This window comes from Mirounga leonina, unplaced genomic scaffold (assembly GCF_011800145.1).
Source record: "Mirounga leonina isolate KUSES-001 unplaced genomic scaffold, KU_Mleo_1.0 Mir_115, whole genome shotgun sequence".
NCBI lineage: Eukaryota > Metazoa > Chordata > Mammalia > Carnivora > Phocidae > Mirounga > Mirounga leonina.
In genome coordinates, this window is record NW_023270268.1 from 62640004 (window position 1) to 62666394 (window position 26391).

The following is a 26391-nucleotide window of genomic DNA, read 5'->3' on the forward strand; positions in this document are numbered from 1 at the left end:
TCTGTCAAGAGAATTTTAAATATTTCACTATATAAAGTCATACACAATACAGTGTTTCAGTATTTCCTATACAACACTACATACTTTAACTTGAGGACACCCATAAAAGGATGAATTTCAGAAATTCTGAAAAATTTCTACCAGCTATTGGCTATTTAAATACTGCTTATAAAAACCATCAAAGGAAAGCCCAGAATCATGTAAATGGCATATACTTAAATAAAAGAGGCAGAAACTTAACATACAGAGTACAATGCTTTTTATTTATGAATAAACTAAAAGTCCATTTCTAGATGTTTCTTTCTTTTCCATGCTTCATTTGTTTTATTAACAAGCAAAACCCTTTAAGGGGCAGCTTCATCTAGTCTTCAGACTCAGATCCATCTTCATCTTGACTAATCTGGAAATAACGAAGTTCGTAAGTCTCCTTGTCAGATGCAACCACACGAAGCCAATCACGAAGATTGTTCTTCTTAAGGTATTTCTTGGTAAGATATTTCAAATACCTTTAAAATAAAGACATGAATTTCATTAAGAAATACAATTATCCACTATGCAAAGGCTTATATAGAAGATAATGCAGTTGTATTCATTTATCTTTAATGTTCCCTCCAAAATATTTCATTTGTATCCAACATTGTTCAAGGTTGTTGGGGATCTAAGAATAAGGTGGCCATTCAACCCCAATTACAATAGGTTGATGCCCTAAAAACCCTATTCTCCCATATCCCTAAAATAAACATCCTTTATGCTGAAGCTAAAAAGAGCAATAGTAGTTTCCCCTTCAGTTTTACTGCCATAACCAGATTACCTTTTAATGTACAATTTTATTCCTTAAATGTATTATGTACTAAATTGTTAACATTCCTTTCACCACTATCAACCTCCCTAACCTCAGTTCCATGATCAACAAAAGGAAACCTATCAACAGGGCTGAATCCATTTACAAGTTTATCGACACATTTTCAACTAACATACGGCTCAGTCCTTATATAAAGCTTTGAACATGGTCTAATTTCATCACTCCAGCCACTCTCTTTCATTTACACTTTACATCAATTCTGAACTATCAAGCAGTACTTGAGCTTCCCTGTCCTTTCTTAACGTTGTTCCCTCTGCTAGGAATACTTCATTCCATCTCAGGTTCTCTGCAAATTCTTATGTCCTATCTCTTACCTTCAACACAGCAATTACAGGATTGCATTTATAATAATTATGTTCATGTCTCTAAGATCCTTGAGAACATTATCTTTCATCCCCAAATCCCTAGTGATGAATTCATAACCACAGCTAACATGCACCGTTCTTTAAGTCCAAAACACCACCGGCTCACCTAATCTCACAACAGGTTCATAGTCTTCAGCTTCCACCACCAGTCTTTTTCAGCCACAATTGGGAATTCCCTAATTTGCCTGTCTCACTCCAGCACTTCATTTAGATGAGATTTTCTTGACCACCTTATCTAAAAATATCAACCCTGAAATCCTTTTTATGCATTTACACAGCACTTATCAACTACTTAATATTTCATCGTCTCTTTCCACTAGAATTTAAGCTCCTTAGTGGTAGGTACTTGCCTACTTGGCTATCCAGTCCTACAAGAGTGCTGTCATATACTTAGTATTTAAGTAAATTAAACGAACTAAAACTGGCAAAACGTTAGACTTTACCTTTGACTGGCTGCCTCTACTAAATAAACCACCAAAACTTTAAAACCACACGTATAAGAAAACATTTATATTACTTCAGGACATTACTTTCATGTTACACATTAGACATGCTTCTTGCAACATGTTCTAATATTAAAACATTTAACATTGTTACCGTTCATATATAATTTGGGTTTCAGGGACTACCATGCACTGGACAGGAGCCCTGTATATAACTTGCCTATATTCCTGCAATAAATTATGCTTACTGACAACCAGCCTAAGCAACTGGCCCAGTTACTGAACATATTTTCCATTCACATAGGCCATTAGTAAGTTCAAAACACTTGTTTGTATATCCCTGACCTTATCATCAACACATCTACTCCTGCCTATGAAAACACAAGGATTATGTATTCTATAAAATATTCACAATTACCATAATTTCCCTAAAGTATTATGGGAAACAAATACCAACCTTTTAGAGAACTGTTTCTCAGAAACAACTGTGATTTTATTCTTGAAGCGTTCAATGTGAACAACATTCCCCAGATTTCCAGTTTTTCCATTGACTTTAACCTTCTCCCGTAGAAACTGTTCCTATTTTAAAACAGAAAACATGCAAAACTAGGGAAGAAAACCCTAGATATTCACTAGGGAAGGTACCCTAGGAATAGAGCTTAGGTTAAAATCAACTATTACATACTTTAATCATTAAGAACTCTGTTACAATGATAAAAACAAGCTGAGGAGAGTGATACTTACAAAATTTCCCGAATCAAAAATTCCATCTTCTACTGGATGGGTAAGGTCCAAATTAAATTTCCAGGTTGACTTCTTAGGCTTCTTGTCTTTCTGCTACAGATAGTTCACATAATTACAACTATTCACTTTGCTCACTTTATATACAAACTTTAAAATCTGTAGCAGCCCAAAAATGTACAATGTACTGTGATGTTATATGAAATGGTCCAAAATTCTAAAAAATTGCTTCATAGCTATTGGATATACCCTTTTTCTCAGCCAGGCTGTGTGAAAAGGGGTACACTCCTTGGTTTAAACGGAGTTTTTGTAAAATCCAAAGGAATTTTCCCTGCCCACCATGCAAGTGTCTCAAAAGTGCGAAACTCAAGAAAGCTCGAAGCATTCGGCAAGCCACTATTAGTTCCCTTCATCAGTAAATTCCAAAGAATCCTGTATTTACAACCAGAAAAGATTAATACAAGGATCAATCTTACTTTCTATTGTAAATTAAAACTGAAACCCACTGAATGTCTAATGAAGCCCATTCTTTTCCAATCACCAAGTTAAGTTTTATGGGCTTTTAATATTTTCCAGACCACTGACATTCAATTTTAAATTATCAGATACTATTTACTACAGGCCAGGCCCTATGGGACACAGGTAGTACACACTTGCCCAACCTCAATTATGTGCCAGAAGAGGATATTCTATCCACTCAAGTCTAGAGAATTAAATCCTTATGTTGTTAAAGGTGAGAGAGGGGAGGGGGACCTTAGGTCCTGTAAAGGCTTTCAATTTTAAAAAATTACGTAACTTCAGTTTTTCATACCCAACACTCAGACCAACACACATAATCGGGCTATCCAAGTAAAACGCTGCTGTGGCTACTATCAATTACATTCAGACAATATACTGAAGACAGACAAATCAGTATTTATCAGAAGATGCCATCTCCAAATTAGAGCCACCCAAAAGGACACCAAGTACTAATGCCAGTTTGGTTTTGGGTAGCCGAGTAACTTGTACCCCGCCCCCCAAATATCCAAAACTGAGAACTGGTAAATTGTCGCATATACCTACCTTTTCAAATGCTCTTTGGATTGGTTTAAATATCTTACTGATTCCCTTGTTAATTAATTAACAACATAAAATCTTTGGTGCACGCTCCTTTTACATCTGCGAGTCTTGACTTTTATCTTTTAAAAAGTTTCTTCATGAGGTATTAAAGAAACTTCTTCCCCAATTTAGTTCTAAAGTTCTCTGAAACTTTTGTAGCCTCGGAGCTCCCTCCGCTCTGGCAAGGCCATCAGACCGGTCCGATTACCCAATCTCCTTCCTAGAGCAAACGAATAGGCTAGCATTGGCATTATTAGAAGCGAGAGTGAAAAGAAATAGCTCAATGCTGTCCCATTAGTCCGGTTCGTCGTTGTACCTCCTTCCTTGAGCTGCCGGCGCCACTCATCCGAACTCCGGGCCCACCTAGAACTCCACTAGATCGCATGGCAGTCGCCAGGTTGTCTCGAAAAACAACGGAGAACCTTACCATCGTGCTTGTGTTCCTGACCCAGTCTCCACTTCTACCCTCCCTTTATCTCAAATGAGAGATCCCCAACTCGCTAGATGGCAAAAATCATCTACACTGGGGTAACATGCTCCCACCAAAATCCCACCCTCACTCACCGGCGCCATCTTGAAAGGCGGTCGCGCGATCAAAGAGAAAGCGACCGCCGCGCGTCACGTAGTTATACCAAAACGTACTGCGTCACGCGCCGAGAGCGTCCGCTCGCCGCCTCCCGGAAGAGAGCGTGGGGAGGCCCGCAGCCCAGGAAACCCGGGCGTGATCGGCGGAGGATAGGCTTCGGATGCGGTCCGGTTGCCTGAGCGCGCCAGCTCGCTGCCTTCGTAAAGTGATTCAGGGTTTTCCGCCAATGACGACGTTCGTCTGTTGACTACAAAGGTCTCCGCGGTTTCGGGAGGTGGTTCCCAGATAAACACGACCGAGGGATGGAGGAATCATCTTTCACTAGTCGCCTAGATCTTCTTTCCAATCAGGGCAAGGCTCTCAGGTTGCTTTGGGATTTCCTGTCTTACACTGTAATTACGACCCCACGGCGAGGTTACTTCTTTATTTGGGTTTTGTCTATGAGTCTTGTTTTCTAAGTGACCGTTGAGGGAAATAACTGTTTGAGGGAGCCAAAATAAACTAGATTCTCGAGGAAAAACTCTTAAGAAAAAAAAAGGATTGCTTACTTGTTCACTTGTTGAGTTCACTGTTGCTTCACTTTTATCATGGGTTTTAGTTAGCCCTGTGTAGAAATTAAGATGGAGTTACTCCTGTGAAGCAGAACTTAGGTCAAGCAGTGATGTAAGCAGCCAAGGGCATTGCAGCTAAGACCAGATGTCTTGGAAGCCAGCACAGGCTGACCATACCAAAAACTGATAACCAGCAGAACCAGACGAGGTCTACAAAGGTCTAGACTGATTGAATTCCTTTAAAGGGAGGATTTTTGCAGGAAACTGTCAAGACTTTCCAGATGCTGACCCTTTCGTTTCTGACCACATCAAAAAGGCAACTGCCCCGAAGACCCTGCCCAAATGGTTTTGGGACAGAACAGAGATCTTCACTGCTTGAACATATTTAAGTAGCAAGTGCTGAGAGCTTAGACCGAAGGGAGGCCTTATATCAACTGCACACTCACAAAATGACTGCGTTTGGTTCATTTACTTCCTACCCCTTGTTTTATCTTGTTATGTGATTCTCTTGTGCTTTAATATGTGTGATGTGTAAGAAAACAAGTTAAACACTAATGAAATGTCATTGAGTTTGGAATCCTGAACCTGCTTTATAATTATGTTAACCTTGCTTTATGATTGAATAAAGCTGCCATTATGGGAAGACACAACTCATGTGTGCACCTTTATAGTGTGCTCATGACACCCCAGGACTCCTGACTTCCATCCAAAATGCTTCCCAATTAAAATTCAATGAATGTTTGCTGAGACCTAACTACTAAAATGGACAAATCACACGAGGGTGGATGTGGGGTGGTGACAGTTTAGATGACAAAAGGAAAAAATAGCTTTTGAACTTTGAAGAATTGCAAGTTGACATCAGATCAGAAAAGTGATATGCTTCTCAATGTTTTGCAGTTTTTTATATGGAGGTGAAACTATCATACTGGGGGCCAGGGGTAGGGATGGGGTGGACTTTTGTTGTTAATTTGGAGACTGACCCTAGAAAGTGACAACTGCATATATCTTTTATGACAGCGGTTAGTAATAGTGGAAGCTATGCTTTAATGAAGCATATAATGTGTAGGGTCTGAATAAAGGTATTGAATTCCTGGGAGAAATCCATTTCAAGAAGATTTTTTTTTTTTTTTTTGGTTGTTTACCTCAAGAACCATAATAATTCCACTTATTTTCCGAACGTTAAGGGGAAAAAAGGCAGTTGGCATTTTCTCCTCAAGGGCTGCTCAGGCTGCAGAACAGAAATGATCCATGCACTATTGGGTATTTTGAAAATAAGCCATTAATTGAGGCACTATTTTATTTCCATTGTTTTTGGCAGACTTCCATGTTATGACGAAAACCAAAAAAAACCCCTAAAGAACTGTTAAGTCATTTGTACAAAGGAGATATTAAAAACATGTGTTTCAAAATAGCTAGTAATCTCAAAATAACTAGATGGAAACTATAGTGGAAAAAAAAAGATTTCTCCCAATTAGGGAGAAAACCCTAAAAAGAATATTAACTAGAAGTGTGCAGATGGTAAGATTAAATATTGTACATAGTGCTTCCCAAATTTTATACATACAGTATGAACACAATGCCTGTCAACCCCCCTCGCCCAGATATTTTAATTTTGACAATGGATTCTAAAACATATGAATTAAATGTCTGAAAAGAGTCAATACAATTTAGAATAAGGAGAAGTTGCCTTTCCAGTTATTCAAATATAAAATACTGTAACATATGAGATATATTTCTAATACAAACTTCAGTCATTTGATCTACATGATTCTGGAGCTTGAATAAGTCAATAAAATAAAATATAGAAGGACAATATGGCAGATTAGGTTCACGGAGAAACCCCTCCATATGTAGCCACCTTGAAAAATGGGCTAAAACACAGGTTTATAATTTCTAATGTATGATTAAGTTGGTGGAAAGTAAAAATTTTTTGGAGGCAGAAATGACAAGGCATGCTCATATAAGTTTGGAACTAGGATGAGCTCAGCTCAAATAGCATGGAAAAGCTTCAATCTAAAAATGTTTAAAGTGTGCTTGGACTGGTAGTGCTAGGCAGAAGCAAATGCAGGTGCTATTTGTAGAAATGCACTTTTGATCCAGGCACAAAGGATTCCCTGTGATAAACTTACAGAAGTATGAACTGACAATTTTTTTAAATCACTAAATACACAGGAAAACAAGCCACTATGAATGAAAATCAACCCTGCCAAAACCTATGAAATCAGACCAATATACATTGGAATTAGACAAAATATAAAATAAGTGTCTTGAACATATTTAAAAGCTAAAAGTATTTAAAATATGTTAAGGGAAACAGGAACAATCAAATTGGCCAGGACTAAAAGAAAATAAGTTATAGAAATTAAAAATAGAAAACCTCAGAAACAGTGGATGAGTTAAACATGAGAGTAGCCACAGCTGCAGAAAAAATTAGTGAATGGGAAATTACTTAGAATGCAACATAGAAAAGCACTACCCATCTCCAGAAAAATAATACTCAAATGACATTATGGCACAAACAGTCCTATGGAAGCAAACTGCACAGCTTTGACAAAGTATGTGTTCAGCCCAACTGTGCAAACAATGAGGCACTGAGAGAAACTCATTACCACTGAAGAATATTGCTTTTAACTCCTCCAACCTTGAATGTTCTTTGTCAAATACTCATAAATGAAAGTTAAGAGCACCAGGTAGGGGAAATAGGAACTGAAATCACTGCTGCTTGTCCTTCCTTTACTAATTTGATTAGAAAGCATTTAAAACTATCATTAAAAATTTATGCTTGCTTCAATGCATCTTTTCTCTCAGTGTGTATTTAGGAAAAACTTTAGTGATAATTTGTTCTTATTATTTCTAACAATAGCAATTTCAGAAGTAAGATTTTCCTGTTAGTGCCACAGGAATTCTGAATAATTGATCAAACTTTAAAATGAGAATAAGTATCTTTTGTAATTGCTTAATTTTTGTCATTTTTTTCTTGTTTTTAGCTTGTCATTCATCTATTGGTGGCCATTTAAATTATTTCTACTTTTACACTATTATAAACAATGCTTTAAGGAACTTCTTTTTTTTATTTTATTTTTATTTATTTTTATTTTTTATTTTTTAAAGATTTTATTTATTCATTTGACAGAGAGATAGAGAGAGAGCACAAGTAGGCAGAGTGGCAGGCAGAGGGAGAGGGAGAAGCAGGCTCTCCGCTGAGCAGGGAGCCGGACGTGGGACTCGATCCCAGGACCCCGGGATCATGACCTGAGCCGAAGGCAGCCGCTTAACCGACTGAGCCACCCAGGCGCCCCAAGGAACTTCTTAATTAACAAAATTAGTATCTTATGTCAAAAGAAATGCTCATGGAAAGAAATACAGAGAAACAAAAAATGCATAAAAATATCTAAAATCCCACTTGTTTGGAAATAGCTAATGCTTTGTGGGCATGTTTGTGAATGTGTATGTATAAATATAAATCATTCAGATTACACAATTACCTTCATTTATAAAAATTAGATGGTACTATACATGTTTTCTGAATTAAACTTTGAAATAATTACTGTACCTAAAATTATAAAAATTATGAAAATAGTTCAAAGAACACACACATACATATAAATACATGAAATCTGGACAAAAGATATAAAGATACATACATGTATCTATATACCCTTTATTCATATTTTTACCTATTATTAACACTTTGCCCCATTAATTTATCATTTGTTTTTCCTCTCTTTCCCTCCATCTGTATCTACATCTATAAATCTTTGTGGGATGGTTTCTTGATAACCTTTTCATTTCTTTATTAAAACTGTTCTGTTTAGGCTATTTCTACTGAGGTTGATTCTAATAACCACATTTTCCTAAGAAATTATATCAGTTAGGTTTTCAAATTTATTTGAATAAAATGTTTTATTTTTATTTCCTCTGCATTATTAGTCATTCCACCTAGTATTTCTCATTTTTTCTATTTGTGTTTTCTTCCTCCACCTTAAATAAATTGACCAGGGATTTGTTGTTTTGTTAATTTTTCAAAGGACCAGAATTTTATTTTTTAATGTGCTATTTTTCTATTCACCTCACTAATTTCTGCTTTTATCTTTATCATTTCTTCCCTTGTGCTCTCTTTTGGTTTATTTTGCTGTTATTTTTCTAGTTTGATTTAGGACTTTAAGTTCACTTATGTTCATTCTTTCATTTTTATTGATATAGATGTTAAGGCTACATATTTTTTTCTACTGCTTTATATAGATTCTGATATATAGTGTTTTCACTATCATTGTCTTTCAGGAATTGCTTCTGTTTGTAGTTCCCTTTCAACACAGAATTGTGTAACAGGTCCTTAAATTTCCAGGTAGAAGAGTTTTCTTATTTTTCAATTTTGTTTTTAATTTCACTTGGAATTGGTATCAGAGTGTTATTTTAAATATTTCTACCTTATAGAAACTACTGTTTTCTTTGTGCCCTAAATATTCTTTATTATGAAATTTCCATTTGCCTTTGAAAGGAAGGTATATTCCCTAATATCAGGGTGTTAGTGATACGTATGTAATATCTCCAAAAGATTTATCTCATTGATTGCACAGCAATTAAAATGAACTAGAGGACAGCAATTTTTTAAGTGAAACTCATACACATAATTGTGAACAAAGAAGGGCAGACATACTCTCAGTGTTAGGTAGGTGAGCTTTCATTCTGCTAATTAGAATCTGTGCTAGGGATCTGATGGCAACTGAGGTTGCCAAGCTTTTTTGGCCCTCCAAAACACTAGGACACAAGTCACTGTGATGCTGGGACCTGCCCAGGGGTGTGGCCCCCAAATTATTTTGACTGGATCCAGAAATAAATCTCAAATCGGACAATTAATTGATGTAACCTTGTAGGTGATCCTTTTTACCCAAAACACACTCAGTGGTTGCAACTGATCCTGCTGAATGTATCATGGGAATACTAGCATACCTCATCTTGTGCTTTGCTTTATTGCATGTCACAGGTATTGGTTTTTGGGTTTTGTTTTTTTTTAACAAAATTCAATTTAACAAATTGAAGGTTATAGCAGCTGAGTCCAGCAAACCTATCATTTTTTCCAACACCATTTGCTTACTTCATATTTCTGTGTCACATTTTGATAATTCTGACAATATTTCACTTTTTCATTATTATATTTGAATTGCTGAAATCACATAAAACTTTAATGGATTGGGGATTGCTTTTTATGGATGAGCAAGGAAAGTGGGTTTCTTGAGATGAAATCTACTTATGAAGATGCTGTAAAGATTACTGAAATGACAATAAGGGATTTAGAATATAAAATAAACTTAGTTGATACTGTAGCGGCAGTGTTTGAGGTTTCAGAGGACTGACTCCAATTTTGAAAGACGTTCTACTAGGTAAAATGCTATCAAGAGAAGAGAAATAGTTTATTAAAGGGATAATTAACTAATACAGCAAATTTCATTGTTGCCTTATTTTAAGAAATTGCCACACTCAACCTGACCAGTCAGTAGCCATCAACATCGAGGCAAAACTACACCAACAAAAAGATTATGACTTGCTGAAAGCTCAGATGATGGTTAGCATTTTTTTTAGCAATAAAGTATTTTTAAATTCACGTACGTACAATGCCTTTTTAAACACAATGGGACTGCACGCTATAATGTAAACGTAACTTTTATATATACGGGAAACAAAAAAATTAACATTTGACTCACTTTGTTTTGATATTTGCTTTATTGCAGTGGTCTGACACCAAACCTGCAATATCTCTGTGGTATGCCTATAGATGTTTTAAATTCCCAGGGGAACACACACTTTAGACAGACAGTAGGAGTTCTAAATGTGGCAATTCCACAGGACACCTCCTATTTGGATAGAATGCTTAATTATAAGGTTGTGGATGGAGGAGAGGAGATTAAGACAGGCTGACACATAACAAATAATTAGTCTTTTCACTCTTTTTCCTCCCATGCCTCCCTCTGGGAGACCAGGCTACTGGTATTTGCAAATGGCAAAAAGAGTAGGACTAAGAGCTGGAAGACTCTAATCTGGTACTTTGTGTATTACACAATTATCTCACTGGATTTGGAAGGGTATGGATATCAATAAACTGGCCACGGATATGAGGTCACAACTGCCATGGTAGTCTTTTGGCATGGCTCACATGTTGGAGTGGGAGATGTTCTAGAATGGTACAGTGTGTAAAAGGAAGAAATGGTTGAGCCATCTAGGGATGAAAATGTCCAGATGGTGTTGATTACACATAGGATTGGAAAAAGGAGGAAGGGTTTGCTCAGGGACTCATCACATCATTCATATCACTGTGGAAAGAGAACAGCAATGCTGATAGAGAACACCTGAGTGTGGCAGGTCAGGGGTAGAGGAGGGACCATTAACTGCTCTTACATTAAATGTCTCTGGAAGTATGGAAGGAAAAGGATGAAGATGGCGATATGTTTTTACTCTTGTAATTACAGAATTTTGAACCATGGGACTATTTTACATATTTTAAAACTATTAAAAACTTAAAAATTTAAAAATTAACATTCTCAGCCATAAAGCCAGGGTGCTTTCTAGTAAGGATCTAGACTATGAAAACATGGTAAAAACAAGTTAGATTTTCTTTTAATAGTGCTAAACACATTAATCCATACTATTTTCTAGTATGAAGATGGTTTTAGGAATGTATATGTACAAGAATAGGGCAAGCTATTAAGTTAACTTTATTTTTATTTAATATAACTGATGTAGTTACCAGACAAATATATCTTAATGTAACAAAAAGTTATAATTGATGTTCATTATCTATAATATAAAGAATTTCAACATTTTAGTATAGCCAAAGACAATATTTGAATTTTACCCATTTCTGAAATGTAAAATGCACAATTATAATATCCATACTAGAGGTCTTACGATTTTAAAGTTTTAGCTAAAACATGAGTCTCTGTAGATAAAAGCAAGAATTCTCCTATACCTAAAACAAATACAATGTGTTACTAATAAAGTGCCACTGGATTAGACAATGCCATTTCAACTATTTCCTTTTTGGAGAGCACACAGGTACATAATAGTATGGAACTAGTCACTTTCATTATACTAGCATAGAACTAGTAATTTGCATTATATTTTATAACAAGCACAAGAGTGCTTATTTATTAGGTATTAACCATAATAATTCCTCTCAAGAAAGATCATAACTATGACTTAAGACAAGCTGTACAGTCATCACTGAATATAGTTTAATGTCTAGAGTTTTTAAAAAATACAATCTCAAACTAAGATAAATCTAAGTCTACAAATGCCAAGAAATAGTTTTAGGGACTTCATATAAATAAAAGAACCTTTCTCTCAATTGTAAAATAGGGGTTTCACCCAATTCTAAGGCGAGAGGAAGAGTGGTGGTTGGTAAAGTTTGGCAACAAGTATGTTTCTAGCAGGTGAAAGCCTGATATGCATTGCTATAAGATGCATCTTTCACATAAGGAAAACATGCTAATTAGATGTAGGCAGCACTTTTCAGGCACTTGACCTCACTTGGTACTTAAGTTGATGTCCAGATGTATACTTAATGGAGAAACATTACACAGTGACTTCAAGTCATGTTCTCACAGAACATCTGTGTTCCATAAGCTAAATCCAAATGTTCCCTGCTAAAATCAAATAATGATGCCATATATCCAATTCAGGGAAAAAAAATTTAATAGATTACAGTTAATAGATTGAATTTTCTCAATTTTAAGATTTTTCCACAATAAATTTTTCATAGCCTTTGTTGTCTATTACTTGTCTGAATGCTAGGAGAAAAAAAGGCTTAAAAACTATGAAATATTATGCCTAAGTCAGAAAATTTTAAACTGTTGATCAGTTCAGTATAACATACAGTTTATGGAAATATGCTTATAGTTTGCTCTTATACTGCTTAAGAGCCACATTTTCTCATAGTAAATTTGTTTCCAGTTCATATTATAGAATTCAGTATGTAAACATTTTCAGGTACACAAAAGAGCATTATGAATTTGTTATCTGTTGTCCCTAAATATGTTTGAGAACAACTACATCTTTGTCTGGCTCTAAAAACTATCTTTGGGGTCGGTCCATGCCAAAGGAATGCTTTCAGATACATCATTAAGGTTTGAGTTCTAAGATAAGACTACCAAATTCTATTCTAAAATGAAAAAAATATGGCAAGATTCCAGTATAGATGTTACCAATGTTCCCATTTTTTTCTTTAATACTTAGTATATAGGTTAAGTATGTTGATATTAAGGATTTTTTATTTGCATGTATCATTGTATTACAATTTGGGAAAATTTTGCAATATACTTTCAGGCAGTTAGCTTTAAAATAATGCAACTTCAGCTCTTAGCACAAACAGCCCTGAGAACAATGCATTCAAATTACAGCTCAACTAGAAATAATCTAATTGAGAAACTTTAAAGTTACAAAAACAAATTCTGGAAAATTTGTAAATTAAAAAAAAAAAGTTACCAACATTTGAGGCACTACCAGACTACAGTACTTTTAAGAGTTGGAAGGACTTTGTAAAAAGAATAAACATACAAAGCTATGTGTGCATATGCACACACTCACATTGTGCTATAATGAAAAATTGTGTCCCCAAATTTTATAGCCTAAACATTTTATTATAGCATCTCCTATTAAAGATATCACGCTCTGGCTGCAGGAGAGTTTTGGTAATCATTATAAAGCATTGGTACAGAATTTTGTACCATAAACGGTTAACGGATTCAAGAGCTTGGTTAGCAACAATTTCAAGTGACAGACAGCCCTTGGTCGGGAGAATGAAAGAAACATAATTATGTTTATGATGCAAATGCTAAGTCAAAGTAGCAATGATGTGATCTATTTCAGAGGGTATACAACTTTGTAGTAGCAAATAAAATATAACAAAGTCTTCACAGTAGAAATAAAATACTTTGCTCTAGAAACAAATATTCCATTTGTTAATATTGTATATAAATTGGTGAAATGCCTGCAGACAAAAATGGTGTATCATTGTATCAACAGGACAGTCTACACTCTATACATGGTAACCTGTGATATTTAACATTTGCTACAAAAAAGTACAACAAATACTAGGAGTGAACTTTTAATATTTCTGATGTCAAAAAAGAATGAAGTCACTTCTGTTCTATGTTAAAAAATATGTTTACCTGCTTCCTTTTAATATAATTTATAAAGCTTTACTAAAGGAAATATTTTATTCTAGAGAAACATGTATTGACTTATGTGAAAATAAACAGTCCCATATCTTTAAAATCTATACTTATAATTATATATCAGAAGAGTATTTAAACTTCATTATCGTACTTAAAATATTTATGCATAAAAGCTTTTGCCATTCAAGGTATGAAGATAGAGATGCATTATTATAATTTACATATGCTTACCTCACAATTGAACATGTATTTATGTGAAGTTTGACAAGTTAGGAACAACAACAAGGGCATGCTAATCCAGAATTCATAGTAAACTAGAACACTAATATGGTTAACCGGGGTCATATGAGTGACCAGCAAATAGCACAGATTGAGAACTTCCTGGGATTCCTGTGGGTAACAATGCAACCAGCAACAAGTAAAACACACAGTACAGAGTACTAAAAAACTAGAGCAGTATGTAGTAGATATTTAAACGGAATACTGGAAAGAATTTAGCCTAATTCCTAATTGTGCTTTAGATGGGCAAAAGCTAAAATGTTACACTAAAATTATTGACTACAATCTCAGTATTTCTTGTACTTTAGAATTCTCCTTGCATTTCTTGTTTCTTTTCCAAATGGGTTTGCTGAGGCCAATACAAGATTTAAAAATGTGCACAAATTAAGTAACTAAAACCTTTGGGATCTTCTATTCCTAATGCTATATTCAGTCACTGATTAGATCAGTTACAGCATCATATGTGTTTTCCTCTAGATAATAGAAACAAAGGCTTTTCAGAGATCAAGAGATGATGGGAAAAGTCCCATACTCAGTCTTAGAGAATGAAGGTATTACTGAAGTAGTGATTTTGTTCTAAGTTTCATTTCAATATGATTGTTATTAAGTCAAAGGTTCTCACAAACCCTGTGACCATGTCCGGAGTCCTGGAAATAAGATATATATGATCCAAAAGACTAAAGAGAAATGTAGCTGTGTCTCCAAAAACAGTTTTTAAAATAATTCGGTTTGTAGAATTCTTTCCTAGTTATGTTTCATACCAGTAACTGAATTAAGCACATAACAATCAGAAAAAATACATGTACTTCTTAAAATAAGTAAAATAATACTTATCACATAAAGTAACTCTTCTTCCATGATTTACTTTCATTTCACTTTAGAAAAAGTATACATAAATTTAACAAATGTTCCAAATCAATTTAAAGTAAGAATTTCCAGTTTTTGTCTGACAACTAAATATTTTAATGTCAAAAAAAAATCTCCTTAAAAATGGTTGGAAAGGAGGGACTACTATAAATACCAACAATTTATTCAATGTAAGTAATAAAAAGCACTGCATAGTACCCTAGAAAGCAGGCCACTCCTTTAAATACAGAGAGAGAACAAAAGGAAAAAGCAAAAACATAACTAGAAAGAAACTTCCTATTTTTATGCCGATTACACAGGCCTCCAGTAAAGACCAATAGCTCTAACCAACCCCTGTGCCACTGTCCCTTGCAGACTCCTTTACAATCTGACTAGCTAAGAATAGTCACCTGACAGTTCAATGTCTCTCTGTCAACCACAAGCAAGTATCAAAATCACTACATAGAAGGTTATGTTTAGTCCTCCAACAATTTGGCAAAGAAAAGTATGACTGAGGTAATACAGGTGGCTGCACATGCCTACTAAGATAACCGACACTTTTTGATAACATTATTTCTGTTTAAGGATTTGTGCTTGCCACACACAGGCTGAAGCTGTGACAATTCCAATCCATAATCTACTTATTCTATATTAAGTCTGAAATTATTACAGAACAATTCAACTTAAATGTGGTACTTCAATACCACTAGATGCTACATTGTCTGATTTAAAACCCTGGTTTATTATCAACTAAAATTCAGGAATGATTTGCTCAGACAAATCATATCTGCTAAAGCCATCTTATCTGTTTCTTGGACTCACTGAAAACCACAAGAAAGTTATAAGGAAGACATCTACAAAATTAAAAAAAAAAACAGAATTACACAGCTTGATTATTTTAAATTACCAATTGCCTGCAAAACTAACTCAGTACAGTTATTTCAAAACAATTAAAAAAGAAATGAGGTTGCTTATGAAAGCCATAGCTTTGGTGACAACTTAGAACCAAACTTTAGATCTGTGGTTGATCCAGACCTAAACATTTTGCTCATGCCTGATGTTCCCATTTATTTGCAGGGCTTTATGGCTACAGCGTATTCTTCACTCATTGCACACATAACAGACACCTAGAAGGGAAAAATGCAGACAAAAAGTTATTCAGAAAGCAATACATATATAAGATATATTTAATTTATTATGTACTGGATATTTGTGGATATTTTATACACATTGACTTTGGAAAGAGGTATCCTAAGTCCAGATAATCTACTTTCTTTACAGTTTTCTGAAGTAAAATTTCTCAAATTGTGGTTTTTAAGATAACTTCCAGGGAACAGGGAGAAAAGAGCTATAAATGCCTCAATACTTATTATTAGATATTATACTTCTGAGAGTTATAATGGAGTAAATCACCTTCACGCTTTAGTAGTCCCATAACACCCTTTCTCATACTTAATAGCTCATATGCTCATCTTCAAAACAAATTTGGGGCTGGCACTGTCTATCTAGCAAAAAGTGAACTTTGATATTTTCTTCGGTAATGGGTCTCTACGGGTATCATGGGAAAACTGTCTTATAGAGATCATTCTCAATTTCAGCAGTATTTAAGAACTACATTTCATAGTTGGCATTTTTTGCTAACTAGATTAGGCCACAGTTTTTATAAAAAGCAATCTTCCCATAGGTCTTTACCTGTACATCTTCACCTGCATTGTATTTTCCTTCTATTTCTTTACCTAGTTCACCTTCTGGTAGCTTAAGATCCTCACGAACTTCACCAGTTTCTGTCAGCAGGGAAAGGTAACCATCCTGAATGCATATTAGCTATTAAAAGAAATTATATCATTTGCACTGATTAGACTATATTCACTCTTTGTAATATTTACATAGTTAAGTTGCAATCCACATTAATTTGTACAGCTACACAGTAATACGTTAATATACTCTTAGAGCTTAAAGATACTAAACATACAAAAGTATAAAAGATGTATAGACTAAAAGTGTAAGTTCACTTCTTCCTGCACACCACCTTCCCCCAAATCTATATACATAGTATGTCCTGAAGAATTCACATTTATGTCACAATACAAATATAGTTGCTTTAAAAAAAATAAATGGGAATCTAAAGTGATTCCCTTTCCAAGGGGCCTGCTCGTGCCCCTCTTCAGGAAAGTATCAACTTGGAATAAATCTGGCATGCCTTAGGTTGTTGGGGGAGAGGGGACGTTTGTTCCCTTTGCCTTCCTTTGGCTACCTACACATATACTTCAATCCCTTCTGGATAGATTGTGCCCTCTTCTCATTCACACGCTGAAGGTGTCCTCTCCCTTAGGACAGGATTGATGGGTAGCAGGTTTCTTTAATCACCAACTATGACCTTCCCACCAAAGGGTAAAACTATATCTACAGAATTGGTCGTGGTGGATGACTTGGCTGTGAGGGTGTGGCCATTAACATGGTGACAGAAGATGACAAGAGAACTCTTCAAGACATCGACACCTTCTACAACACCTCCATTGAGGAGATGCCCCTCAATGTTATTGACCTCATCTGAGGGGCTGCCCTGCTATCTAGCCCTACCCAGGGTTCAGTCCATGGGGAGCTGAAGAGAAGTAGGAGTGGGGAGGGAAGGGAGCCATGGGATGGACATCTTGTCATTTTTTTCTTTGAATAAATGTACTTTTTGAGACAAAAGAACAAAAATAAATGGGACATTACAGGTATTTTTCAGCAAGTTGTTTTCACTTAACAATACATCTTAGAAATCTTTCCAACTTGGAAACTATGGACCTACTTTAGTCTCTTTAACCACTTCACAACTGCATAGATAGATTGTAACTGATTTAACTGTTTTCCCATTAATGGGCATAAAGTTAATTTTAGTTTTCTATGATTACAATGTGTTTTATAATTTGATTATGAACAAATTTCAGTGGAAAACTTTTGGTCTTCAGTTCACTACTAACAACATTAGATTTTTTAAAAGACAAACACTAGCTTGTTGATGGTATTAATGAGACAAACCTAGTCTAACCTTCAAAAAGGCACAGTTTTGATATCACTCAATTTTTTTAAATTATAGGAATGAGGAAATGGCCAGGCCATACTCATTTATTCTCAAAGCATGTACACCATCAGTATGCCTATAATTCTAACAGATTTTATAAAAGGCAGTTGTTCAGAACATTGACAAACACAAAAGGGGTCAAAGATATGATCCTTACCTCCCTATAATTACTATGACATAACACAAGCATACTATAGAGATAGTTTTCAAAGCTCTCTTCTATGGCACTACCAACCAAATCTGGCTATGGCTTTCCACAGATACCCCAACAAGAGATTTCAGCTTTTGCATATGTCTAAAATCTCAAAAACAAAAAACTACCCTACAAAGCAACCACAAATACTTTTAATTCATCTTTACACCACTCAAACATTTGTAATGTGGTTGGTAGAGGAGTGAGAAACAAGCAGGTTGAGGCAGAAGTGTGGTTTTTTTTGATCATACCAATCTTTGTGTACACTACAAAGTGTACATACTATGTATATAGATATCAAAATAAGTCTAGTTACCACCTGTCACCATACAATTGACCCCCTTTACCCATTTCACTCATCTCTCACCTCCTTCCTTTCTAATAACCAACTACTAATCTGCTCTATAAGTTCTGTTTTGCTTTTGTTCACTTGTTTTTTACATTTCATGTGTAAGTGAAATCATATACTACTATTTATCTTTCTCTCTCTGACTTATTTCACTTAGCATAATACATTCAAGTACCATCCAGGTTGTTGGAAATGTCAGCATTTCCTTTTTGATGGCTGAGTAGTAGTCTACTGTGTATGTATGTATATATGATGTATGATATGCCTAATTTTGAGGCACTAATTTTGAGTGATATATATACATATATATATATATATATCACATCTTCTTTATCCATTTGTCCATTAATGGACATTTAGATTGTTTCCATATCTTGGCTATTGTAAATAATGCTGCAATGAACTTCTGGGTGCATATATCTTTTGAAATTAGTGTTTACATTTTCTTCATATAAGTACCCAGAAGTGATATACCAGGATCATATGGTAGTTCTACTTTTATTTTTTGAGGAGCCTCCATATTGTTTTCCATAGTGGCTGCACCAATTTATATTCCCAGAAACAGTGCATGAAGGTTCTTTTTCTCCAGATCTTCTCCAACACTCGTTACTTTTTGTCTTTTTGATAATAGCCATTCTAACAGGTATGAGGTGATATCTCATTGTGATTTTAATTTGAATTTCCCTGGCAATTAGTGATGTTGAATTCCTTCTCCTGTACCTGTTGACCATCTGTATCTCTTCTTTGGAAAAATGTCTATTAAAATCCTCTGCCCATTTTTAAATCAAATTGCTTGCAGTTTTTTTTTTTTTTTTTTTGCTATTGAGTTGAATTCTTTATATATTTTGGATATTATTGGATATGTGTTTTGCAAATATTTTCTCCCATTCAGTAGACAGCCCTTTCATCTTCTTGATGGTTTCCTTTGCTGTACAGAAGCTTCTTAGTTTGAGGCAGTCCCACTTGTTTATTTTTGCTTTTGTTGCCTTTGCTTTTGTTGTCAGATCCAAAAACTTAATGCCAAGACCAATGTAAAGAAGCTTACCACCAATGTTTTCTTTAATGGTTTCAGGTCTTACATTCAAGTCTTTAACCCATTTTGAGTTAATTTTTGTGTATGGTGCAATATAGTCTAGTTTCATTCTTTTGCATGTGGCTGTCCAGTTTTCCCAACACCATTTATTGTATAATTTTAAACAATTAGCCGCAGGCTTACAAGATAGATCTTTTTGATTTTGGCCCTTTTAGCAATTCCCTGAAGTAGAACTTGTCTATTTCAAGAATTAAAAGTTCCACTGTCATTAGTGACTGAAACATAAAAGCCAAATAATAATACTGATACTTGGTATTTATTTATATAATGGTGGTTTTTATTTCTAAAGAGTTAAGAATTCATGAGTTAAACTGTGGGATGAAAGAAAAAGCATTTCAAATAAAAAATGTATAGACAATATAAAACATCTAGTAAAACAACATATTTTAAAAATTAAACATCTTATTAAAATAAATTGCTATGTGAAATAAAATTAAAATTTTCAAAAATAAAACTAAACTATAGAAAAATAGAATTAAATAATGAAAATTATTTTATCTTCTTACATAAATTATTTAAAAATTTTCAGATATACAGAAAAGTTGCAAAAATAATACATCAAAATCCCATATCTTTTCCCCAGACTCACCCACTGTTAACATTTAAGTACATGTGCATTTTTTCTCTTTCTGTGTATAGGAATACATAAAATACATACAAGATACATTCTTATTCTTTTCTTCTTTTTACTGAACCATTTGAGAGTATGTTTTAAACATCATGACTCTTTAGCAATAAATACTTCAGTGTATTTTCCTAAGAAAGACAAACTCTTATATAATCAGCTTATTTTTCAAAATTAAAAAATACAGTATTGCTAAAATATTATTTAATATATAGTCCATTCAAATTTGCCAACTGTTCCAATATTGTCTTTGATAGAAACTTTTTCCTCCCAACTCCAGGTTCATACCTTGTATTTATTTGGTGTGGATAGGTGCATGAAGACCACCACAGCACAATAAATATCACTGAAAAGGCTCACAGAGCTAAATTTTTTAAATGAACAGAAATAAGTATTATAGGCTGACTTGATAACAAAGAGGTGTGCTTACTGAGTATTTACTGTGCAAGGCACTGCTCTAAGTAATAACTAATTAAACCGCACAATGATCCCATGAGGAGTTTATTATTCCTATCCTCATTTTATAAATAAAGAAAAAAAGGTGAGAGGTTAAGTAACCTGCCAACTAAGGTCACATAATTAGTAAGTGTTAAAGTAAGGATTGGGACCCAGCCTGTCTGGCTTGAGTTATTCTCTTATCCATGATACAGTGTAGACTACATACCAAACGCTGAGACGGGATAAGGCAAGCGAGGCACTAATTTTGAGTGCATAATTTAAGGTGGCACCAAAAAAATTCATCAGTGATCAAACAAGTATTTTAAAACTAGAATCAATGCAAAAATTCCATGATGAACAAAATATCAAAATTTTAAATAAAGACAGAATTTGAGTTACTGATTTTTCCTTTTTGCCTAAGGCTCCTTATGTGACTTGACACTGTTAGTGGTCCTGTTTTTATTTAAAATCTTGTGCTCACTTACCTCATTCCCCTACACCCTGCTATATCCCTAAATAAAACCCAAACCAAATTTTTCCTTTATGTTAAATCTTGAGCTCCAATCAATGATTAATTTGATCATAGTAATAATTACTGATGAATCACTGATACTATCTTTCTGAAACACTCAAAGACAAAAGCGTTCTATATTGAATGCATATTAATGTATATAATGAATATTGAACATTCAAAGCATTCACATGTCAAGGATGAAAACAGAAATCCATTCTTGGCACAAGAAAAGTGTATGCTTAGCCGTATGCATTTAACAAATGTTTACTGAGCACCCACTATAAGCCATGTCTAAATAAGGTCATCCAGGTAGAAATTGACAGAACTAGATCCAAACCCAACTGCCTGACTAAAAAAAACCCATATGCTATTATCATAATAAGACAATTCAAATTTCTACAAAGACTCCAAAGCAACCTAGAAAACATAAGTGGGAAAGTGAAAATACAAAACTGCTTACTAGATTAAAACTATGTAAAAATATTTTTACATGTGGACAAAGTAAAAGAAATCATATGTTAATTGCAGTTGATGATAACATGCTTGAAAAATTATATAACACAATAAAAGGTATAGTAAGAAATCAGTTTAAAATGAATTAAAAAAATCTAAGTGTCACACTTATATTTTTCACTGTGTAAAACGAGCAGAATTCTACGGATGGTATGCTTAACAGTGAGATTAAAGACTTACAAGAAAGACTTTAGTTATGATTAATCTGAGCTCCCACATCCTATGAGGTCAATGGTTTGGTTACCACCAATACTCCAAAACAACAAAATGCTATCATTAAACATGACCTATCCAAATGCATAATTGGAGCTACAAGTTGGAAGTCTATACCTATAATTCAACTAAAGGTCACAGCATGGTCACTGAATGTAAATAAAACAATTACATAGTTTTGCATTTTCTTAACCACATGTAGTGGCCATATGTTTTCTTTATATTAATGGCTTTCAACTTACTTCCCTATTTAAGAATATCAAATTCTGATTCACATTCATTAATACACAAACTTGGTTGGTGGAACATGAATTCCAAAGATTTCTTAAAAGTCTTAGGTTTGAGAAGTAAAAAGAAATAAAACATCCAGGAGGGAGTTATCTAAATTGGAAATATTTTACAACAAACTGAATAGCTGTTTCACTAAACATTGAACTTATTCAGTCACAATATGCAATCATGTGGTCTGAGAAATAATAAGACATGTCCAACTTTTTAAAAACGCAAAAATGTTAAAAAAAAAAACCCCAGCAAATTAGCCATAATTCTAGATAAGGTTCAAGGGTTAAATATCACTATTTTTCCAATTTCTAAGATAGGTGGTGCCTAATATTTGGTTAGAAAAATCTACAAAACTACTACCAGGTTTTGTTAAATTACAGTTGATAGTAGAATGTATTTGCAACTTTAGGAAACAAAGCAGCATTTTAAAGGAAGTTAGTACTCACTTGATAATCATTTCTCTTAATATTTGGAACATCCATGTTGTGAGTAGAAGGGCAAATATCTTCATATTTTTTGCCAGTGAAAATATCAATTCCAACAAGGTGAACCTAACAAGGAAGGGAGAACAGGAAACCTGCTTAATCTTTGCCAAGTATATCACTCATTATATACACAAGAGCACAATACCAAAGCTGATCATGACAGATTCTTTCTCTTTCCAAGGTCATCTAATTTTATTTTCTTAAAAAAAAAAAAATGCAGCGGTCATAGAATTGAGAAGCAGTGAACAACTAAACAATTTCATGACATATCAAGACCCAATATCATACACAGCCCAGTAATTCAATTATAAGAGTGCATAAGAGAAATGAAGTTGTGTTAGAACAGGTTTTCTCATCTGTAAATTGGATATTCCAAGTCACTACGATTCAGGTAATTTTCAATTACCAGCTAATGAAACATTATAAAGGCCCCAAAAGGAAATGCTACCTTTCAGTATTCAAAGCAATAGCTGGTCACCGCGAAATTGTGGTAAGAAAAAAATGTAATTATTACAAAGTTATAAATATGGAAATCTCATGTTCTGTACTGGAATGCAAATGATCAAAATCCCAACGCAAAGAGAGATCTGGAAGGGCACTTACCTTGGCATGACCGTGCTTTCCAGTTTTGGAAGTTGACATCTCCACTATTTTGCATGGTCTTCCTTTGAGAACCACGAAGCCGTTTTTGCGCAGGGCCGAGCACTGCATAGGGTAAGTGCTGGAAGCCCCAGCATCTCCAGTAGTGAAATCAATTTCATCCGCCATGGTGGGCTGGGGAGATGGTAGCTTTTCCGAGGGAACTACGCAAAAAGTTTGTGTTTGCTTTTTAACAACGGGAACGCAGCCAGGGAAACATCGCATTTCGAACAGGTTACGTACCAAGCATCATGGATCAATAGATTTTTTTCATTTATGAAACACCCACCCAAGAATAGTGGGCACTTTCTAACTCCGGCCTCCTTATAAACTTTTCCAACCATTGGTGGGGAGGTGGGGAGATGCGGAGGGAAGTCGCAGATGAGCTCGCTGGGGGTGGGGGATATACCCGCCCTGGGCACTCACCCGCGCTGGAGGCAGCAAATCCTGACCCCCATTGTCCCACCGCAAGAAGAGCCGGCGACCTTCCCGCATCGCGCCGCGCCACCCGGCCCTCCGCCGCCGCCCTTATCCCACTGCGGGGGACCCAGCCCAGGCCGCACGTCCCCGTGAAGGATGGGGATAACGGGACCTGGCCAACAGCACCTGGCCCTCGGGCAGCGGGCTTGCACTCCGCCCTCCAGGCTGCGGCGCCGTCGCCCGGCCTCTCAGGCGCCCCCTTGTCCTGCCGGCATCCCCGGCCCGGCCGGGCCCGGCCCCGCATGGGCCTGAGCGCTGGCGGGTCCCGCGCTCGCCTCCGTTCCCCCATCCATCCTTCCTCCTTCCCTCGTTCAGGACTCGGCTCTGGCCGCCTTCTCCCGCCGCCTTCTCCGGCCCTGCCTCGCTTTGGTCCCGGCCCCACCAGCTTTTCCCCTGTCTTCACCTTTCAGCAGGGGAAGAGATTCTCTCGCCTGCGCACCGGCGCCGGTCCCCTACAGCTGCGGCGGCGACAGCGGTGGCGGCCCCGGCAGTTCCAAGAGACGGGGCGGGGCCGCCACACTTTCCACACCCCGGCCTCCCCGCCCTTTCCCGCCCCCACCTCAGCCCCACTTCCGGGATAGGTCCCGGCGCGTCACAGGCACCGCCCTCTCGGGCTACCATTGGTTACAAGGTTCATGAGGCCCCGCCCAGTCACGTGAAGCGCGCCCTGGCAACCCCACGTGCTGCGGATTAGTGCATTTCCGGCGTGAAGAGCACTTTCTGGAGTCCTGTTGCCGAGGGTGAACTCAATGGTAAGGAAACTTGCTACCTCAAACTTTTGGGTTTCGTTGCACTCTGGTCCCAGTCGAAGTTAAAACGAGAACCAAACCACGCCCTTGGTGGCCCTTGCCTTCAGGTGCCTGGTGGTTGTCATGTGACTGTTGTCAGGCCGCCCGAGGCAAGCGAATTCAATGGGTGTCCTGCGTGGTTATGGAGGGAACTTTGGGGTCGAACTTCTGGCCCAGGTTGGCGGTCGAAACCACACTTGTTCCTCGAGGAAGAGCCCAAGTGCAGTATTTTATTACCGGCTCAGCCCCCACCGACTCACGGCACCCCAGACATCCGTGAGATTCTGGCAGTAGTTGCCACCGGGTGTCTGGGCAGGGTCAGCAGTGCCCTCAGGGGTGGGAACTGCTTAGACATCCCAGAACCAAACAGCAGCATGAAATGACCCAGCCCATTCCTCACACTAAGCTGTTGTGGAGTTGGAGGTGAATGGGTGTCCGACTCCTACAGCATAATCCCGTCCAGAAACTCAGACCAGTCCAGTTCTGACAAACTTGGCTCTTCTTTCCTCTTGGCGCTGGCATTCCTTTGAGTTTGAGGTATTTTCCTAATCCATTAGAGCAGTTGGTTGTCTTCATAATCGACCAGGAGCCAATAGAGACTTGACTAGGATTAAGGACCAAGGTTCTTAAAAGAAATCCATTTCACAATGCACTACATTCTACTTTGGAGAGGTGACTTACACTCCCCAGTTTATGTGTTCCTGTAATTTTGTATTGCTGTCTCATGAATAGTTAGTCCCCTTTCTCACATTACTGTGTGGCTCTACCGTTTGCACAGATATTTCACACACATGGAATTTAACCTTTATAATAAGAGAACTCCCATAAACTGAATTCAGCCCATAGCTAATATTTGAAAGAGTCAAATTAGAGCCCTGGTTCATGAGTCCACTTTGCTTTTCCTTATACCACCTAACTTTTCCCTATCTAATGTTATTAGAATGATTGCTAGCATTTATGTGAGTGGGTAGGGCATTAAATGTTTTATGTGCATTATTCCTTTAATCTTAACTGTTACTCTTTTTTTAACCTCAAGTTTAAGTTATAATTTATACAAAGTAAAATTTACCCTTTTTAGTTCTGTGAGTTTTAAAAAACATAGGCAGTTATGTAACTACCACAATAATCAAAGAATATTTGCCTCATTCCAAAAGTTTCCTCCTGCCTCTTTGTGGCCATCCCCTCCCCCCACACCCAGCCCTTGGCAACCATTAACAACTACTGTTTTATCTACATTTTTAATTGTGAGAAAAAAGCAGAGAAGAGTAATTTGCCCCAAATCACACAGCTGGCAAATCAGAGAGCCAAGATTGAACTCTAGGCAGTTTGGTCCACAATCACTGCTTTAACTACCATCATTACTGCATTTGCATAAGATTTGGATTTGGAATCAAATGATCTGGCTTCATTCATTCAACAAATGCAGTCAATTCTAGTGAAGTTGCTGGAATACTGAATCAGCAAATACTGACCCATTGCTCCTAAGGGAAATGCAGAGTTAGGTTCCTGTGAGCCTCTGGTCACAACATTTTTGTCAACTGACCAATTTATAAGTTTATGTATGTTTTAGTTTAAGAACACCTTATTTAATATATATTGATTCATCAACATTTAACTCACAGCCAACAGCACTATAATTATGCCTGAGGGGAGCTTATCTAACACATGTATTTTCTCTGTAAGGCACATCACAGTCTTCTTGTGCTTAGAAACACTACACAGCATTTTAGCACTATGCTTCAGGGCCGTTTTAAATAGCCATGTCACCAAC

At 36.3% G+C, this 26391-nt stretch overlaps 2 protein-coding genes and 1 non-coding gene across 5 annotated transcripts; 1 reads left to right on the plus strand and 2 right to left on the minus strand.

The window, feature by feature from the left end:
• Nucleotides 1-242: 242 nt before the first annotated feature.
• Nucleotides 243-4172, minus strand: RPL22L1 (ribosomal protein L22 like 1). 2 transcript variants are annotated; one of them, XM_034998815.1, is made up of 4 exons: nt 4074-4172; nt 2415-2507; nt 2128-2249; nt 243-506 (listed from the first exon to the last, which is right to left on the minus strand). In XM_034998815.1, the coding sequence occupies exons 1-4, from the start codon at nt 4080-4082 to the stop codon at nt 362-364; spliced, it is 369 nt and encodes a 122-aa protein (XP_034854706.1). In that variant the 5' UTR covers nt 4083-4172; the 3' UTR covers nt 243-361. The 2 variants fall into 2 exon arrangements, with proteins under 2 accessions (XP_034854706.1, XP_034854710.1); XM_034998819.1 differs by having other exon boundaries at nt 2415-2504; nt 4074-4131.
• Nucleotides 4173-11693: 7521 nt separating this feature from the next.
• On the minus strand, nt 11694-24338 carry EIF5A2 (eukaryotic translation initiation factor 5A2). 2 transcript variants are annotated; one of them, XM_034998832.1, is made up of 5 exons: nt 24236-24338; nt 23317-23516; nt 22675-22779; nt 16634-16765; nt 11694-16068 (listed from the first exon to the last, which is right to left on the minus strand). In XM_034998832.1, the coding sequence occupies exons 2-5, from the start codon at nt 23479-23481 to the stop codon at nt 16009-16011; spliced, it is 462 nt and encodes a 153-aa protein (XP_034854723.1). In that variant the 5' UTR covers nt 23482-23516; nt 24236-24338; the 3' UTR covers nt 11694-16008. The 2 variants fall into 2 exon arrangements, with proteins under 2 accessions (XP_034854723.1, XP_034854731.1); XM_034998840.1 differs by having other exon boundaries at nt 15945-16068; nt 16678-16765.
• Nucleotides 17062-17203, plus strand: LOC118007200. Its single transcript, XR_004678327.1, has one exon. It is a non-coding gene; the product is annotated as a small nucleolar RNA SNORA67 (small nucleolar RNA).
• Nucleotides 24339-26391: the final 2053 nt, after the last annotated feature.